Genomic DNA, 19,539 nt, shown 5'->3' with positions numbered 1-19,539 from the left:
AAAGACAACCGCAAAGCATTCTATAGCTATGCCAAGAATCTCAATGGCAACACTCAGATCTGCTTTGAGTTACAGCACAATGGCACTAAATATACCTCATTCCCTTCAGTACAACTCTTTTGAGTGTGTGCCTTTAACTCCTAGTGGGTGTGGCCTAAGCCTTTAAAAATTAAGTTATCACCTTACAATTCTAACAAATACTCATTGACAGAGGTCAGATATCAATACAATTGTGTTTGTCGTCATGTATGCTTCAAGATAAAATATTCTGATAACTTGTATGTAGCATGATTTTGGAATTATTATTGCAATATGAACATGTAATATTTGACGCCTAGAGGAACAGTAGGAGGTAACTGCAGATGCACCTGGAGGCATCACTCGGATGTAATGAGATACAGAACCCAACACTACAACCTGTGAGAGATGCACTTATCTAGCCAAACTGGAGGTAAAGCTCTCTCCAATCAGGACTGAACTTGACAGTCAGGAGGAGAAGGTAAACACTTGCACCACACCACACTCATCACATAGTCTCACTAAATCTCCACCAACAAAATCCACACATAGTAACACAAAAACATTCTTGGAGGCTCTCAATAATAATCTGTCTAAGCAACAGAGACCTCCAAAGCAGAAACACAAGCAACCTCCATCCCTCAACACAACCCAAATGACACATAGCTCGCAGACTCGGTGTGCCACCCAACTACAGCCAATAAGGCAAAACAACGTACCCAACATACTAGTCATAGGTGGCTCTATAGTCAGGCACACTGACTTCCCACTCACCAGGCTAAACAAGGTTACTGTCAGCTGCCTGTCGGGTGCCAGGATCGGCCACATAACCCACACACTCAGGTCATTCCACAACAAGTACAAATATGACTCTGTCATTGTCTATGCTGGTGTGAATGACCTAAGACGTACCTCTTTGGACTACATGAAAAGAGACATGGAAGAGCTCTCCGATCTTGTAGCCCAGGCAGGTATGACCCTAGCCCTGAGTAGCATTCTGCCATCACCCAGAATGATGCCACAGTACAGGGACAAAATGATAGACTTCAACAATTGGCTAAGCTTCTGGTGCCATTTTAAAGGGATCCAGTATCTGTCTGCCTGGGATGACATGGTCGACAGACCACGATGCTTTGCCAGAGATGGCCTGCACCTGTCACCCCTGGAATTCCGGATACTGGCTAAGGTTCTTGCCACCCCTGTAGTGCCTTTTTTAAGGCAAGGTTCAAATGACAAATTCACCACCATAACAAGAACAGGCAAGCAAAAACTGAGGGTGATGCTACTCAATGCTAGGAGTCTAAATCTCAAAATGCACTCACTCGAGGCACTCCTTAAAATGGATAACATCGATATCTGTGCAGTGACTGAGACCTGGTTCAAGGCTCCAGAGAGCACCCCTGCACTACCAGGCTATAACTCATACCACACTTTTCAGCCATGTAACCTGGACCGGAACACCAAAGGCGGAGGTATGTCGATATTCATTAAGGATATCCACACCTCCAGGCTAGTTGTTCAGCATAATGCAGCCGAGGTTATCCAAGTGCAACTAACTCTGGGCAAAACTGCAATCCAAATTGTGTCTTGCTACAGATCACCCACCTTGCCCAAGGATTCCCATTCCTCTTTTCTTGATGGACTGGAAAATATTAGGGTTCAACCAAACACCCTAATAATGGGAGATTTCAACTACCCCACCATTAACTGGGAAAACTACTCATCGCTTTCTGGAATTCATAAACTCCAATGCCCTGGATCAACTTATCCACACCCCCATCAGGGGCAACAGTATCCTAGATCTAGTCATTTCCAACTTGAGTAACCGGTGTTCCACACCTGAAGTCAAAACCTCTTTAGTCCGATCCGACCATAAGCTAATTACCCTAGATATCTACATCCTGCTCCCACCCCCCCATTAAGGAAACCATGGTAAAACATTTCTCCAAAGCCAACTTCATGCTTCTTAAGACAGAAGTGGTGAACTTCATGACACCCATGCAGATGGACAATACAGTTACGATTACTGAATCCTACACAGTTGTACTTTATAAGCACTTACATGAGTGCATGGATCGTGCTATCCCAAACAGAACCAAGATGCTATCCTCCAAAAAAAGGAAGGCAGTCTGGTGGTCCCCTGCCATAAACAAACTGTACAACAGAAGGAAGAAACTGTTGTAAAAGAGAGTAAAATCCCATGAGTGGAGGAGCTCCCTGGTCAGCCTCAGTAAGAAGCTGCGATCCCTGATAAAATCCTCCAAAGCTAGTTATGAAAACAAAATCGCCACTGATTCTAAAGACAACCACAAAGCATTCTATATCTATGTCAAGAATCTCAATGGCAACACTCAGATTTGCTCTGAGTTACAACATGTGTTGACACTAAATATACAGACCCAACTGATATTGCCAACATCCTGGCAGATAGGTTTAGTGCTAACTTCTCACCCCCTAAAGAGCCCATCTCTGTACCGGAAGAATGCAAAGTTCCTGTAATCACGGCTGCACAGGTAAAAACCACACTCTCCAAAGCCAAGAACACAGCATCCATGGGACCAGACAACATCCCAGACTGCGTTCTACACGAACTACAGAACGAACTGGCACCCCCACCTAAGTACCATGTTCAGTCATAGCCTCACCTCAGGCTTTGTGCTTGCTGAATGGCACACAGCGACGGTTATCCCACTCCACAAGGGGGTGCCACCATGGACCCTGGGAACTACCACCCCATTAGCCTGACGAGCCTGGTCTGCAAGGCCATGTAATGTATCATCATGGAACTTATAAACAAAGACATTGGTAATCTCCAAACTCTAGACCCCACCCAGTTCGGGTTTGTAAAAGGCAGATCATGTCTCCTAAACTTGATAGACTTCTTTGAAGCAGTCACCAAAGCCGTAGACAAGGGTAAGGTGGTTCACACAGCCTATCTAGATCTTGCCAAGGCTTTCGACACCATCCAACACTCTGGAATTATAGATAAACTCACTAAACTAGGTATAAATCCCTATGTCACAAGATGGGTTGATAACTGGCTCACTGACAGAACCCACACTGTGAAAGTAGCAGACTCCAAATCTGACTTCAGACCAGTGACAAGTGGAGTACCACAAGGTTCAGTCTTGGGTCCTCTCCTGTTTGATATCTACTTCTCTGAAGTACAGGCTAACACAGAAGGTCTTTGGCTAACGAAGTTTGCAGATGACTGCAAACTAGGAGCCATAATTGAAACTCCTAACGATGTGGACATCCTACAAAAGGGCCTCACTGAGGCAGATGCCTGGTGTCAAAGCCATGGCCTCAAGCTCAATGCCAAAAAGTGCATTGTCATCCCCTTTGGTAAAAACTCTGTGCCCATGAACTACAACATAGGTGGTAGTCTACTTAACACCGAAAGTGTGATAAGAGACCTTGGGACACAGGTGGACAGTAGTCTCTCCTTTGATAATCACATTGCCACAGTAGTCAGGAAATCCTTCTACGTGGCACACCTCATCACAAAAGGTTTCTCATCCAGAAAAAAAAGAGGTAATTGTTCCCCTTTACTCATCACTCATTAGACCCATTATAGAGTACAACGCCCCTTTTGGTATGTACCTCAAAAGACATCTACAACAACTGGAAAGGCCGCAGAAATACCTCACAAAGAGGATTAGCGGCCTCAAACAAATGCCCTATGCAGACTGTCACAAAAAACTCCAGCTTTACTCATAAACAGAACATGGGATAGATTCCTGTCCAAAAATCTTGATGATTGGATGGGAGATAGGAAATTCATGCCAGGGATCACCTCTGTGGCTCTGCTCAACAGGGGCACAAGAAAATAATTTTCTTGGGTGGCAAAAGCCAGGGTACCTTTTTGCTAGGCTTATATAGGCCCTAGGGCCAATAGCCTAGTACCTTCCTTTGAATCTATGAACCTATATGTATTTTTGTGGTGCTTGTATTCGTTTTAAAATTCACAAAAGCAATCCTCTTCCATCAGAAGAGCAGTTAATTTCATGTTGCTGGTCTCGGACAGGTTATTAATTTTCTGTACATGTGACTACTGTTTGGAGTGTGTTCCAGGGAACTGAGACCCACAACTCACCAGGCCAAATGAGTGTCATTCATGATTACATGAAATGGTCTGCTGCACTGGATAGTAATGTAGATCTGACTCTCCTTACATTCATTCACTATTCTGACTTATGATTTGTGCATATGTGTGTGTGTGTGCGCGCGCGCGCGAATGTGAGAGTGCGTGTGTGTGTGCAACAGGAGCTGTTCCTTCGAAAGTCCAAGTGCTCCTGGGTGAATGCTGGCGGGCAGACTTGTTGTAACTTTACCACAGAAACAAAATTGCCACTTTAGCTGGAAGAAAGTAACTCTATCTGCTTTTTGAAAAGGGGACAGTGCACATCAGTATGATGTGTGGACCATTTCACTTGTGTGACCCTATTCGTCAGCCATTTCCAAGATGTGCATACTAATTTGCCACTTTTGCCTTTTTTGTGGTTTGGGTTTAATTCAGCACTTTTGCCTTGTTTGTGGTTAAGATGTGCATACTAGTTATCTTTTTGTGGCTTCATATTTTTCACAAAGTGCATACTGTTATGCCTCGCTAATTTCAGTAAAAATGAATACCTGGTCTGCTCCACACAAGTGAGACTAGATTACAAACATGGCTTCAGTTTCAAACCCTAATGACATCCTAGTAGTTGTAATGGTGTTGTAGTTTTTGTCTTCCAGCACGTAACACTGCAACACTACGTTATATATTGTGGGATTAAGTCTAGTGCTTTTGTGTATTTATTTTTTCAATTTGCTAGAAGAAAAAAAAAACTGCACAATTTTGTTGCTATTTGCTTTTGATAAGCCTTGAGTTATAGAACATTGTTCCCTGATATATGGAATTTAAATAAATGAATTATTTAGCACTTCCTCTGCCATATAAAGAAAATAACTTATACTGATGGTGACAGTAATCAGTGGTGCTCACTATAGTGAAATATGAACAAGTTGTACTGTGTTGTGCATGGTGTTCCTAGCTAAGCTGAAGTTGCTTCATGTTTTCATTGCGTGAAGCCTTTTAATTTAGCCCATTTAAGTGTACAATGTTCTTAATGTTCCAGCCCATAGCATTTTTACTGCTCAAGTCTTTATTGTTAAGATTGTCATTTCTAAGTATCTCTTTATTTCCTACAGATGCATGTGGTGTCAGCGTACAGTGCACGATGACTGCAAGGATCGTAGTTCTGATAAAGAGTCATGTGACTTTGGAGAGTTTCGTAACTTAATCATCCCTCCAGATTACTTGTTCCGGGTCAGTCAGCTGCCTAGAGGAAAATCAGTTGATTTTGAAAAGGTACTGTAGTTCAAAAGTTAGAAAAATCAGTTTATTTATTTATTGTGAATTATTTGGTGCAGTGCCAAATGTCTTATGGAAGAACAGGAGACGTTGACACAAACATAGCTGAAGCTTCACCATATGGATGGCATTAGCTGAACCTGTTTTAGAAATATTATGTATAGCTGTAATGAGTAACATTGTTTTTGCCAGCAGTATGTGCAGCTTTAAACATTAAGTTGGGCAACAATGGCAGTGCATCATAAGGTTAAAATGCTGTAGCGAAGTTCTTCATGTCATGTCTGTAGAAAACCAGGACTGCTAGGACTTGGCTTACCCATTAGTCAGAAGTGGTCATTTAATGTCTTTGTTGTGTAGATGTAGAATGATATTTCATTTCATTTCTGTTGTTGTCAGTCTACAGATTGCATTTGATAAATACTGTCACCTTTACATCTGTCTCCTCTCTCATTTCCCTTTTATGCTCTGCCACCTTATTGCTTCATCATTTGTTCATGAAGGGCATTCAAGTTCTGCAACAATCTCTGTGAAGAAATAAAGGGATAACTTTTTCCTCACATTCTGCTGTCTTTATGTTCCCCATTTTTCCTCTTCATAATTGTACTTTCACACTTTCCTGATACTCTTTTGCACCCATATATTACTTCTCTGTTAAAGTGTCAGATTCTTACCTATGTGTATCTCTTCTTTCCTTCCAGCCATTACACTGTTCTGGTTAGATTCCTCTGAACTCCTTTCAGTAAGCTAATATCACCTTCTTTTTGCAAGGTCCCTAGATCTGCATACTGTGGTCAAAATACGGTCTCAACAGTGGCTGGTGTTGTGAAGTCTTTAGTTTGTTACCTCAATCAAAACCCTACGGTGTTATCTTCAGATTTTTTTTGCAGAATTGTCATTTTTTAATTTACTTTAAGTATATTAAACACTCGGTACATCATGTTTATGTCTGATTATTGGTGTCCCCATCCCTAGGGATGTTATTGTGACCAAAATAAACAGCCTTGAGTTTGCTTCAGTCTTTCTTCACATTTTCTTTAACCTTTGCAGATCCTTCTTCTGACAGTATTACTTGTCTCTTGCAGTTATTTGTATATCTCGCATCTAGAAAAGAAGCATACTTTGTTTACTCTTACTTTTTTGTCAAATACATTTGAAAGTTACATACTGAGAAGCCCTTGAGAGACCTGTGGTAAACCAGAAGTCACCTTTATTTTTTCTGACATTCTTGCTGATGTCCTTCAAGAATGCAACTGCAGTCATAACATATGGGTTGTCCTGCCTCAGGCAGCCCTCGGTCGGCTGAATTCCAAAGTCTGGGTCCGGCGTCGGCTGGTGTCGCCTCCTCTCCGACGTCACAACGGCTGGAGTATAAAGGCATCGGCCGACGCCATCTTCTTCAGTCTTTCTTGCCGCGCGGTGCCTGAAGCAGAAGCAGTTCGCAAGTGCCAGTCGGTCAGCTCCTGAGTTTTCAGTACCGAAGTCATCTAAAAGCTAAGTACTTATTCTTGCCTCAGCCGATGTCAGAACAAATTGAGAAAGTTAATAATTGTTTGTCTTGTGGTAAACAAATACCTCATAAGGACTTCCATTCTCTCTGCCTTCCTTGCCTGGGCCCAGAACACGACGTCTCGGCCTGTGCTGCCTGTGCTTGCTTTAATAAGCGCACTCTCAGGCGCCGGGCAGAATTCGCTGAGAACTTTTTCGGTGAATCTTTTGCGTATATCATGCCGTCAGATCAACCGACAACCCAATTTGCTAAGAAACGCAAGGACCAGGACCGACACCCTCGGCCCGCGTCCACCACCGATGCTACTCCTAAACCCTCTGCTAGTGCTCCGGTCCCTTCGGAAGTGGTAAATCCACCGCTCCAGGCCGACGACACAGCGTTAACACGACCTTCGGTCTCAGAGATTTCTCCGGTGCCGGTTGTTGATTTTCCTCCGGAAACCGAAGTTCTGGATCTACCCAACACCATTTCTGTGGACAAGGTTACGCCTGCACGTGGGGCTGCTAGGCCCCCTGTATCCATGTCCATCAAGGCCTTTGCACGTGCTAAGGCCGCCAGTCAGGCCAAGGCCCATCCTAAGCCTGCTACCCAGGCCCCTTCCTCTGATAAGCAGATCATGTCTCTGGCTGCAGATCTTATTTCCCTTATCAGGGGGACTCAGCCTCATCCGGACAGGGGTTCTCAGCCACCTGCAGAGAAAAGGCCTAGAACTGAGCAGGCCGACGACCTCTCTCCGGATGAAGCCTCTGGGGATTCTGAGATTTCTGATACCCAAGAAGAATCCTTCCAGGCATACGAGGACTCTGATGCTGAGGAATCAATTCCCTCTGCCTCCCCTCCAGAGGATTTCTCTTTTGGTGAAGTCCTGCATTCCATGAGGGAACATTTTCAATGGCAGGGTCAGGAATTCTCTGACTCCAGGAAAAGGCTTCGTACCTTCCTCAAGCTTCCCCAGCACAGACCTTTGGCTATTCCACCTGTTATGGATGTTTTGGATGATGTTTTCTCTGACTCCAGTGCTAACCCTGATTCTCTTCCTCCTGCTCCTGTCAAGCCGGACAGATATTATAGGGTCCCTGACGCTCACAAGCACCTTTTTAAGGCCCACTCTGTGGATCTAGAAACTATTTCACAGGGCCCCAAGGGAGTGGCTACGTCCTCTGCCAAAAACCCTCTACCAGCAGACAGAGAAGCAAGGTCCCTGGAGAGATGGGGTAAAAAAGTATATACCTCTACTACCCTAGCCATGAGGTCACTTAACTGCCTTTTCCACATGTTTCAGTACCAAGATTTTCTCCTGGATGATTTACAGAAAAAGTTAGCCTCTCCTGAGCCTATTGATAAAAAGGCATTGCAGGATCATATACATAACACTCAGCAGGTTAATAACCATTTTCTTAAGTGTGGATATGATGCATTGGAAGCTTCATGTAGGGCAGCTATGACTGGGGCTGTGATACGTAGACATGCTTGGTTAAAGGATCAGTCTTTGCCAGACCATGTTAAAGTGAAGTTACTTGATGCACCTCTGGAAAAACAGAAGCTGTTTGGTGCTAATGCACAAGATGTACTGAAATCTATAGAGGAAAAAGCAAAGTCAGTACAGACAGTCAAGGATTTCCTTCAGGTTCAGCCACCCAGATTCAGCAGAAACTGGCCCTCAAAGAATTGGTCCTTCCCTGGCTCAGACAAGTTTCAAAGGGGAAAAAGCAGACGTGCCCGAGGTTGAGGGCAATACAGAGGATCTTACAGGGGCCGCCAATGGCAACCTCCAAATCAAAGAAGTGGCGCAGACAGTTCAGCTGCACCACAAGGACAATCACAATGACTTGACTTTCGTACCGCCTACAAAGGTTCAAAGAGGAGCACCTTTGGGCGAAAAATTATCCTTATTCTCTCAAAACTGGCATATCTTGACCAAGGACAACTGGATTTTGGATTTGATAGACAAAGGTTACAGATTCCGCTTCCACACATTACCAATAAGACAAGGCATGCCAAACCTGCCACATCATCAAAGGGCAGAGGCACTCACTCAAGTTTCCAAGCTGTTAAGTATAAAAGCAATAGAAAGGGTTCCTCCTCAGGAGCAAGGCCAGGGATTTTATTCAAGGCTGTTCCTTGTTCCAAGAAAAGAAAACAAACGGAGACCCATACTGGACTTGTCAACTCTAAACACTTTTCTCATGGTGCCAAAGTTCAAAATGCTGACGTTGCAGCAACTCCTTCCCATGCTGGGCAAGGGGTCTTGGCTGGTCACTCTGGACCTCAAGGAGGCATACATGCATGTCCCAATCAGACAAAGCTGCAGAAGATACCTCAGATTTCTTGCAGGGACAGAGCATTATCAATTCTCAGCATTGCCGTTTGGCTTATCTACTGAGCCCAGAGTGTTCACGAAATGCCTGGCATCAGTAGTGGCACACTGCAGACTGCAGGGGATTCAAATTTACCCCTACCTGGACGACTGCCTTATACAAGCAGACAACAAACAAACCTTAAAAGAAAATTTGGACTATGTCATGCATCTACTGCAGGCCTTGGGATACACAGTCAACATTCAAAAGTCAAAACTACTGCCATCCCAACAGATTATCTTCCTAGGAGCCAAACTGGACACAGAAAACCAAATGGCCTACCTCACAGAGGAAAAGCAGCAGCATTTACCAGAGTACTTCAAAGGCCTAGCAAAACTCTCCCAGCTGACTGCAAGGAAAATCCTACAGGCCCTGGGGTTCATGGCATCTTGCATCCTTCTGATACCTTTGGCAAGACTTCATATGAGAAAGCTGCAATGGTATTTAAAAAATTTATGGTCTCAACACAACCAAAGCCTAGAGGACATAATCCCACTTATTCCATGTCTGCAAAAGGAATTCCTATGGTGGGCTCAAGCCAGTCAGCAAAACAAAGGCATGTCTTTCAACAGACCTCAAGCAGGCCAAACGATTACAACAGACGCCTCAGACCATGGATGGGGGGGCGCACATGGAGGGCAGATGCATTCAAGGTTTTTGGTCACCAAAGGAAAGGCATCTGCACATAAACCAAAAGGAGATGTTGGCAATGATACATGCAATCGAAACTTTCAAAAAATCACTACAACAAGGGCATTTGCTAATAAGGACAGACAACACCACTGGCATGTGGTACATAAACAAGCAGGGGGGCACCCATTCTTATCCCCTCTGCAGACTAACAATGCTTCTCTGGGAAAAATCTCTGAGCCTGAAGATACATTTACAATCCCAGTTTGTACCAGGCAAGGACAATGTACTGGCGGACCAGCTGAGCAGAAATTTTATGGATCCACACGAATGGATGCTGCACCCTCACATTTTCTCTCAACTGACGATGACATGGGGAACACCGGACATAGATCTCTTTGCTTCCCACTTAAATCATCACCTGGAAAAGTTCTGCACAAGGACTCACCATCCTCTAGCCTGGAAAACGGATGCCCTCTCCTTCAGCTGGAATTCTCTGAAGATTTATGCATTCCCTCCTCTGCCTCTGCTGACCAAAGTGATACTGAAGATCAAAGGAGAACAACCAACAGGCATCTTGATAGCTCCGGACTGGCCAAGGCAACACTGGTACCCATTGCTATTGACCATAACTCGGACCAAACCATGGCCTCTGACCATATGGCCCCTGCTCTTAACACAACACAATTACAGGACTGTACATCAAGACCTGAAAACATTACACCTGACAGCCTGGAGGCTACCATGATTTCTCCACCTAGCTCTCTTTCCAAATCAGTCCAAGAAATCTTGCTGGAAGCACGCAGACCTTCCACCAGAAAAACCTATTCGGCCAAGTGGAAGAGATTCAGCATCTGGAATGCCATCAGGGGTCAGGACACAACATTACCGAGTATACCTCAGATACTAGAATACTTGGCAGAACTATTTCATACAGGACTCTCATACTCCTCAATAAAGATTCATGCCTCAGCAATCTCAGCAAGATACAACTGTGACCCTCCAGTGTTTTCACATCCTTTGCTACGACAGTTTCTAAGAGGAATAAAGAATATCAAACCTCCCAGAAGACAGCCAGTACCTGCATGGGACCTCAATTATGTGTTGGAAAAATTAACTCTTCCTCCATTTGAACCAGCAGCAACTTCAGAAATTCAATTTCTTTCATGGAAGACGGTCTTTTTATTAGCAGTCACATCTGCAAGAAGAGTTTCGGAGATTCAGGCACTCATGGCAGTGCCTCCCTTCATCATTTTTCATCAAGACAGAGTCTCTCTAAGAACAAATCCTACATTCATGCCAAAAGTTATTTCCAAGGTGTCTCTAAATCAAGCTATTCACCTGCCTACATTCTTCCCCAATCCTCAAAACAAGGGGGAAAAACTACTGCATACTTTGGACATACACAGACAACTACATTACTACTTGGACAGAACTAAGGCCACCAGAAAGTCTGACCAACTGTTTGTAGCCTATGCTGCTGGAATACAAGGAAAAGCAATCTCCAAACAAACAATTTCAAAATGGATTGGACATTGCATCAGATTCTTCTATTCATTCCATGGAAAAGGTGTGCCTGCCAATATTAAGCCACATTCCACCAGAGCTTTAGCCACGTCCACAGCTTTCCTAAGAGGAGTGGCAACAAAGGACATTCTAGAGGCTGCTACATGGAGCTCCGTGCATACATTTACCAAGCACTACAACCTGCCTTTATACTCCAGATCCCGAGCAGGCTTTGCTTCGGCAGTCCTGCAGGGGATTTTAGCTACACCATCCTTATCATAGATCCATCCACCCCCAGCTTGGCTATGGTATTCAACCCATATGTTATGACTGCAGTTGCATTCTTGAAGGACATAGTACAGTTTTGTACTTACCATAAATGTAGATGTCCGATAGATATGCAACTGCAGTCGGATTTTCCCACCCTCTTACCCCTCTGTATCCTTCTTTTTTGGGTCCCTACCCCTTATCCCATTAGCTGGGGGTATTTCCTACGGTGTATCTGTTTATTACTGTTGTGCATGTTTGGATTATTTTTATCCATTTACCAAATTTAGCCTTCCTAGGAGGGCACCTGGCATCTGGGGCAAGAAACACTGAAGAAGATGGCGTCAGCCGATGCCTTTATACTCCAGCCGTTGTGACGTCGGAGAGGAAGTGACACCAGCCGATGCCGGACCCAGACTTTGGAATTCGGCCGACCAAGGGCTGCCTGAGGCAGGACAACCCATATGTTATGACTGCAGTTGCATATCTATCGGACATCTACATTTATGGTAGGTACAAAACTGTACTTTCGTGTAATTCTTTTTGAGGTTCTAATCTTGATCCCATTCTTAAGCAGTGCAGATTTTATAATCATTGCTGGTGAACCTTAGCACCTAAAACCTCTGAAATCCAAATAAATTGTATTAGCGGGAAAGCTGTTGTAAAGTACTCCTTTAATCCTTTCATAAAATTGGGTTAAATTTGGCTTATTATTTACCAAAGACTGATTTTAATTGTTGTCGAGCTGATTATTAACGTCTAAGAAACTAACCACCTTTTTAGAATTATCCTTATAATACTTCCTACCACTGTACCTAAGCTAGCATGCCTACTGAACTAGCATGCCTATTTTTTTTTCCTGCTTCCTACTCCTTCTCAGGTCCCTCTGCACTGAGCAGTGCATTACTGAAGATGTCATTTAATGGTTCTACTAGTCCACCATGAAGTGCAATATTCTAAGCAATTACAATGTGAAGTCATAGTCTTGCATTATATACTAGTGTAATACTGTCTTCCTATATATTTGTGGTAATTTATTGTGTTGTTAATATTTTAGTGATCACTGTATGTGCATTAGTGTTACTGTCATTCAGACTTTGTGTTCATTGTTATATCTTGCACGAGGACCAAAGCAACGACATTTCGTTCAGCTTGATCAACAATAAAGTTTACTTTGATTTTGACACCAAATTCTTTACTGTCCAGGAGGTATGCATGTGGCTAGTGAGTCTTATCATTATTAACCAACTGTTCTTTCTTTACTTCCTCCCTAACACTCCTGCTATCTTTTTTGCTGGACTAGCCATTTTTATTCAACAACCTAACATGACAGCAACCCGTTTTACTTTGTGAAGACTAAAGAACAGTATTCATTTAGTGCTGCTGAGTTTTCTGTCTTCTTTCATCTCCTTCCCAACATATTAGACAGAGAATAAGCCAGTTATTTTCTCTTGTTTTGACAGTATGTATAAAAATATTCTTCATTACCTTAACTCCCTTTCAACTTGTGCTTATATTTTTTATCATGTCCCTTTCTGCCGTGCTGCAGAATAGTTTTCTGGATCTCTGTACCCTTTCTCTTCAACATATTAAATGTACTTTCTTTACACTTAATGATTAATATCACATTCATATGTAACCACAGTGGCATCACTTTTTTTTTAATCTTTCTTACCACCATGTTTACACCATTCCTGTAAGTGTTAACTCCAATGTTTTCTTCCAGTCTTGATAATTCTCTCCTGCATTACTTCATATATACTTGCTTAAGTCATCACCGTTTCAGTGAATGGCTTTTCAGCTGTGTCTCCTATATTAAACCATGCAGTGGCATGTTCATTACTAGCTAATTGTGCTTTTGCGGAACATCCTTCACCTCAGCAGTACTTTTTAACTTCACATTAATTTTTTATCAAATGAATAAACCCTCTTAGTCCAGAATTTCAGTCCTATCATTTTCTTCATCAGCCTCGAAATCCCCCATAACTGTACTCTTTCTGCTTCTCTTATGACAGCTTTCGGTTCTTCTTTTAAGAATGTCCTCCTCCTCCTCCTCTTGCGTGGTGGTGTGCGGACCATATCATTTCATGATCATTTGCGCCCTCCCACAGTATCTTGCACCTTAATCAGTAAAACAAGTTTATGTTCTGTCTCATGCTGTTCCTTTTCCTTATTTATGTACTTGTAGTCTTCAGTCTCATTGTTATCACCTTTAATATTTTCATTTACATAAACCTATTAATCCTTCTTTATGCTTTGCGCCTAAGTGTCCTAAAACCAGGTGCTTAGAAGTCTCACTGTCTGGTATCACCTGGCCATGTTTGAGTAAGGCTAGCGCTGTGTACCTTTAGCAAGTTTTTTGCTGTTTGCATTTAGCCATCTTCCCTCTTAAACTCTTTGCATTACATTATAAAACTTGCAGACCACACTGTGAGTTATTTATGCTGTTATGTATTCCATGAGTGCCTGTTCTTACCTATTAAATCGCTAGTACTTTCAGCCCTTACATAGTAGTTTAAATGCGTGATCCTGGATCAGTCCATCTTTAAGTAGTTTAACTCCTGTGGCCCGAGATGAAGTCTTCTTGGCAGACAGCAGGTATCTTTCTGATGTGTCCTTATTCTCCCAAGGCAATCGCATCCTAATTTAGCAGTCAGTTGCTTAAGTCATTTATTCTGTGTTGCTCTTCCTTTCTTTTATTCCTTAATAGTGATATAGGTAACATTTAAAAAGTCACTTCCAGCCCTCAGTATTGACATCTCCCTGTTGTTTCTTTGTGTATGTTAATTACTCCTTCCATATTCTTTGAAAGGTAACTGGTACCAACATATATTCTCTTCTTCTGCATTAATTGATGCAACAGTCATGTCTTCAGTACTCTGTTTATACTTCATATTTTATTATGTTGTATGGAAGGTATGTGATATTATGTATTGAAGAATGAAACAACTTCTGTCTGATGTTATTTCTTACCACAGTCATGAACAAAAAATGGTTTCTCAAATTATTTCTCTCAGTGGGTAATTGACCTCCCATCTCTTCCTTGTACTTATCTCTTCACTCTATGCTGAACTGACCTTACTTTTAAGATAAGACATATCCCTGTAAATCAGCAGATGTTCTTCGTGTTTCACTGTTGCAGTCATAACTGTAGGGTGTTCCTGCCGGCAGGCAGCCCGAGGTCGGCCAGAATCCCAAAGTCTGGGTCCAGCGTCGGCTGTACCAGCAAGTACCCTGACATCAGAACGCAGAGGTACAAAGCTGACAGCCAACGCCATCTTCTCCAGTCTTTCTTGCCGTGCAGTGGAAAGCAGCTCGCAAGTCGCTGGTTGGCGCATTCAGAACAACGTGCTTTGATTGACTTCGGTCCGAAGTTTTCAACTTCTCTTCTCAAGCTAAGTACCCGTTGAAACTTTTTTCTTGCTCCTCCGATGTCAGAAAAAGTTAATAATTGTATATCGTGTGGAAAACAAATACCTCATAAAGATTTCCACTCTTACTGTTTACCTTGCTTAGGCCCTGACCACGACGTTTCTTGCTGTCGGTTCTGTGCCAGGTTTAATTCTCGCACTATCAAGCGTAGGTACGATTGGGCCTTGAACTATTTCGGTAGACGATTTAATTATAGGATGTCGTCGGATACTTTACCGACAATCGGAATTCAAAAGAAACGCAAGGACAAGGATAGGCCTCCGAGGTCCAAACAGGATTCTTCGCAGCCGGAGCCAGCTTCGGGTTCGGCGGTCGTCAGTGAGGCGCTTTTGCAGCTCCTGTCATCCGCCACTTCTGAACCGATGGCCGACACGGACTCCCATGGGGAGCCATCTAGGCCTAATATTTTTTTCTGCTGCAGGACCTTCGGACGTCGCTCCTTCAGATGGGTCCGGAACCGCTGTGCAGGTACCGGCTTCTGAGGGAGTTTTCAGGCCTTCACATATAACTATTTCAACAAAGACAAAGGCAAAGACAAAAATCTCCTGTAAAACCAAGGGTTTCTTCTCAAGCTGCTTCGGATTCAGCTCCCAAGTCCCAGAAGCAATTACTACGGATGGCTGAGGATTTACTTACAATGATTAGGGGATGTCCTTCAAGGATGCATCTGCAGTCCTAACATATGGGTTGTCCTGCCTCAGGCAGCCCTTCGGTTGGCCGGATTCCAAAGTCTGGGTCTGGCCTCGGCTGATGTCGCACTTCACCCGACGTCGTAGCTGCTATGAATTGGGTATAAAGGCATCAGCCGACGCCATTTTCCTCAGTCTTTCTTGCCGCGCAGTGCCTGAAGCAGAAGCTGTTCGCAAGTGCCGGTCGGTCAGATCCAGAAATTTCTACTACCGAAGACTTCTAAAAAGCTAAGTACCCCGTTGGGGACTCTTTCTTGCCTCAGCCGATGTCAGAAAAAGTAAATAATTGTTTAACTTGTGGGAAACAAATACCTCATAAGGATTTCCACTCTTACTGCCTTCCTTGCTTAGGCCCAGACCACGACGTATCAGCTTGTCTAGCCTGTGCTTCCTTCAACCGACGGACACTTAGACGTCGGTCGGAGTTTGCGGAGGAGTTTTTTGGTCCCGCTTTTGCTTACAAAATGCCGTCGGAGACTCCGACTTCACAATTAGCTAAAAAGCGTAAGGAAAAGGACCGACACTCACGGTCCGCGGTTTCGGCCGAAACCACGGTTAAGCCAACCGCGAGTGTCTCGGTTTCGGCTGAAACCGAGTCCTCGGTTCTTCCTTCGGCCGAAAGCATACCTCCGACAGCCGAGGCCTCACACAGCATGGCTGAATCTGCAACTGAAATTTCTCCTGCTGTAGCAGGCACCCAGGATTTATCAGATACTATTCCTTTAGACATATCTACTCCTGCACGTGGAGCTGCTAGGCCCCCTGCATCTATGCGCATCAAGGCTTTTTCTAGGGCTAAAGCAGCTAAATCTTCTAAGGCCTTGCCTGCTAAAACCCCACACAGGCCTACCTCTAGTTCCCAAATGCTCAGCCTGGCTGAGGATCTCATTTCTTTGATCAGGGGATCCCAACCTCACCCAGACAGGGCCTCTCAACCCCCTCCAGAGAAAAGGCCTAGAGCGGAGCCCCCCGATCCAGTTTCTACTGACTACTCCTCGGATGAGTCAGAAAACTCAAATCCTCCAGAAGGCCCTTATTCTCCATATGAGGATTCTGATGCAGAAGACTCCATTCCTTCTGCCTCTCCTCCTGAGGAATTTTCTTTTGGGGAAACCTTACATGCTATGAGAGATCAATTTCAATGGCAGGGCCAGGATTTTTCAGATTCAAGGAAAAGGCTAAGGACCTTTTTACACTTACCACAGCATAGGCCTTTAGCCATTCCTCCATTACTAACAGTTGTGGATGATGCATTTAATGATGCCTGTACTGCTCCTGACTCTCTTCCCCCGGCCCCTGCTAAACCCGACCGATATTACATGGTCCCGGACACACACTTTCACTTGTATAAGGCTCCTATTGCAGATCCTGAAACCATTTCACAGGGCCCCAAAGCTGTAGCAGCTGCCTCTGCCAAAAACCCCCTCCCCTCTGAAAGAGAATCTAGAGCATTAGAGAGATGGGGTAAAAAAGTTTATACTTCTGCTACTCTTTCGGCTAGGGCCTTAAACTGTCAATTCCACATGATTCAGTATCAGGAATTTTTGTTAGACCAGCTAAATAAAAAACTGTCCTCTCCTGAACCTATAGACCGTAAGTCCCTTCAGGATTTGGTACATAACACTCAGCAGGTCAGTAATCATTCTTTAAAATGTGGCTATGATGCACTGGAGGCTTCCTTTAGATCAGCTATGACCGGAACAGTGATCAGAAGGCATGCATGGTTAAAAGAGCAATCCTTACCAGACCATGTAATGTCAAAGCTCCTAGATGCTCCCATGGAGAAACAAAGTTTGTTTGGCTCCCCTGCACAGCAAGTGCTAAAGAAGGTGGAAGAAAAAGCAAAATCTGTTCAAACAGTCAAGGATTTCTTACAGGTCCAACCTCCGAGGTTTAGTAGAAATTGGCCTTCGAAGACATGGTCCTTTCCAGACACCTCCAGAGCACAGAGAGGCAGAAATAGGCACCCAAGAGGCAGAGGTCAATCCAGAGGTGCCTACAGGGGACGTCAGTGGCAGCCTAACAATCAGAGAAGTACTGCCACAGATACAGCTACTACCGCTTCCACAGGACAGACACAATGACTTGGCTCTGATACCGCCTACCAGGGAACAACTGGAAGCACCCTTAGGCGGAAAGCTAGCCTTATTTTCCGTAAACTGGCATTACATTACAGGAGACAAATGGATTTTACAGACAATAGACAAAGGCTACAGGTTTCACTTCCACACTCTACCAAAAAAGAGAGGAATGCCAAACCTTCCACCAAACCAAAAAACAAACGCTCTAGGACAAATCAACCACTTACTAAGGATGAGAGCTATAGAAAAGGTACTACCTATGGAACAAGGACAAGGATTTTACTCCAGACTTTTCCTGGTACCAAGAAAAGAAAACCAATGGAGGCCTATTTTCGACCTGTCCGCTTTGAACACATATCTCATTGTTCCAAAATTCAAAATGCTGACCCTACAGCAACTTCTTCTCATGCTGGGCAAGGAGTCTTGGCTGGTGACTCTAGATCTCAAGGAGGCATACCTGCACGTCCCTATACAACCAGATTGCAGAAGATACCTCAGATTTCTTGCAGGATCAGAGCATTATCAATTCTCAGCATTGCCCTGTGGCTTATCTACTGCGCCCAGAGTATTCACGAAATGCCTGGCATCAGTAATTGCTCATTGCAGGCTTCAGGAATTCAGATTTATCCATACCTGGACGACTGCCTGATACAAGCGGACAACAAGACCAAATTAACACAAGATTTGGAAAAGGTTATACAACTACTGCAAGCCCTGGGATACACAGTCAACATAAAAAAGTCAAGGCTGGTACCATCCCAAAGGATAACATTCTTGGGTGCAGAACTGGACACTTCAAATCAGATGGCATTTCTCACAGCAGAAAAGCAAAAGCAACTGCCACTCTATTTCATGGCATTAACAACACAGAACCAGCTTACAGCAAGGAAAGTCCTGCAAGCCCTGGGTTACATGGCATCCTGCATAATATTGATTCCACATGCCAGGCTGCATATGAGGAAGTTGCAATGGTACCTAAGGAATATATGGTCTCAACACAAGCACAGCCTAGAAGCCCAGATTCCAATAATCCCATGCCTGAAGCAAGAATTCCTGTGGTGGGCTCAGGCCTGTCAGTTGAACAGAGGACTGCCTTTCCACAAACCTCACCCAAGCCAGACTATCACCACGGACGCCTCGGACCTAGGCTGGGGGGCACACATGGTGGACAAGTGTATACAAGGCCTATGGACACAAGACCAGCTGAACCTACACATAAATCAAAAAGAGATGCTGGCAGTGAAACAGGCAATTCAGACATTCAGACCGTTTCTTCAACAGGGTCATTTGCTGATAAGGATGGACAACACCACCGTCATGTGGTATATCAACAAACAAGGAGGCACACACTCATATCCTCTATGCCGGATGGCAATGGACCTGTGGAATGTAGCCCTGAACCTCAACATTCAGCTCCAGGCCATATTTGTGCCAGGAAAAGAAAATATACTAGCAGACACCTTAAGCAGAACTACCACGGATGCCCATGAATGGATGCTGCATCCAGACATCTTCAAATCCATTACAAAGAAATGGGGACTACCAGAAATAGACCTGTTCGCATCCCCACACAACCACCAATTGAGGAGATTCTGCACAAGAGCATACCACCCACTTGCTTGGAAGGTGGACTCCCTCTCCTTCAGTTGGGAAAACCTGACAGCGTATGCATTCCCACCTCTTCCTTTGATGCACA

General features: G+C 44.0%; 1 protein-coding gene across 2 annotated transcripts in view; it reads left to right on the top strand.

Moving 5' to 3' along the window:
* The window catches only part of DGKE (diacylglycerol kinase epsilon), a 1,358,385-nt gene that overhangs the window by 152,181 nt on the left and 1,186,665 nt on the right, over positions 1–19,539 (top strand). For both annotated transcript variants that reach the window (XM_044090462.1, XM_044090463.1), the window contains exon 2: positions 5,212–5,371. In XM_044090462.1, coding sequence (XP_043946397.1) covers positions 5,212–5,371 — 160 coding nt within the window. The remainder of the gene's footprint in view (positions 1–5,211; positions 5,372–19,539) is intronic.

The sequence above is a fragment of the Protopterus annectens genome, chromosome 12.part0, assembly GCF_019279795.1.
Source record: "Protopterus annectens isolate FY-2018-M chromosome 12.part0, PAN1.0, whole genome shotgun sequence".
In the NCBI taxonomy this organism is placed as follows: Eukaryota; Metazoa; Chordata; order Ceratodontiformes; family Protopteridae; genus Protopterus; species Protopterus annectens.
Note: the sequence above shows the minus strand (reverse complement) of the source record. Positions and strands in the feature narration are given on the sequence as shown.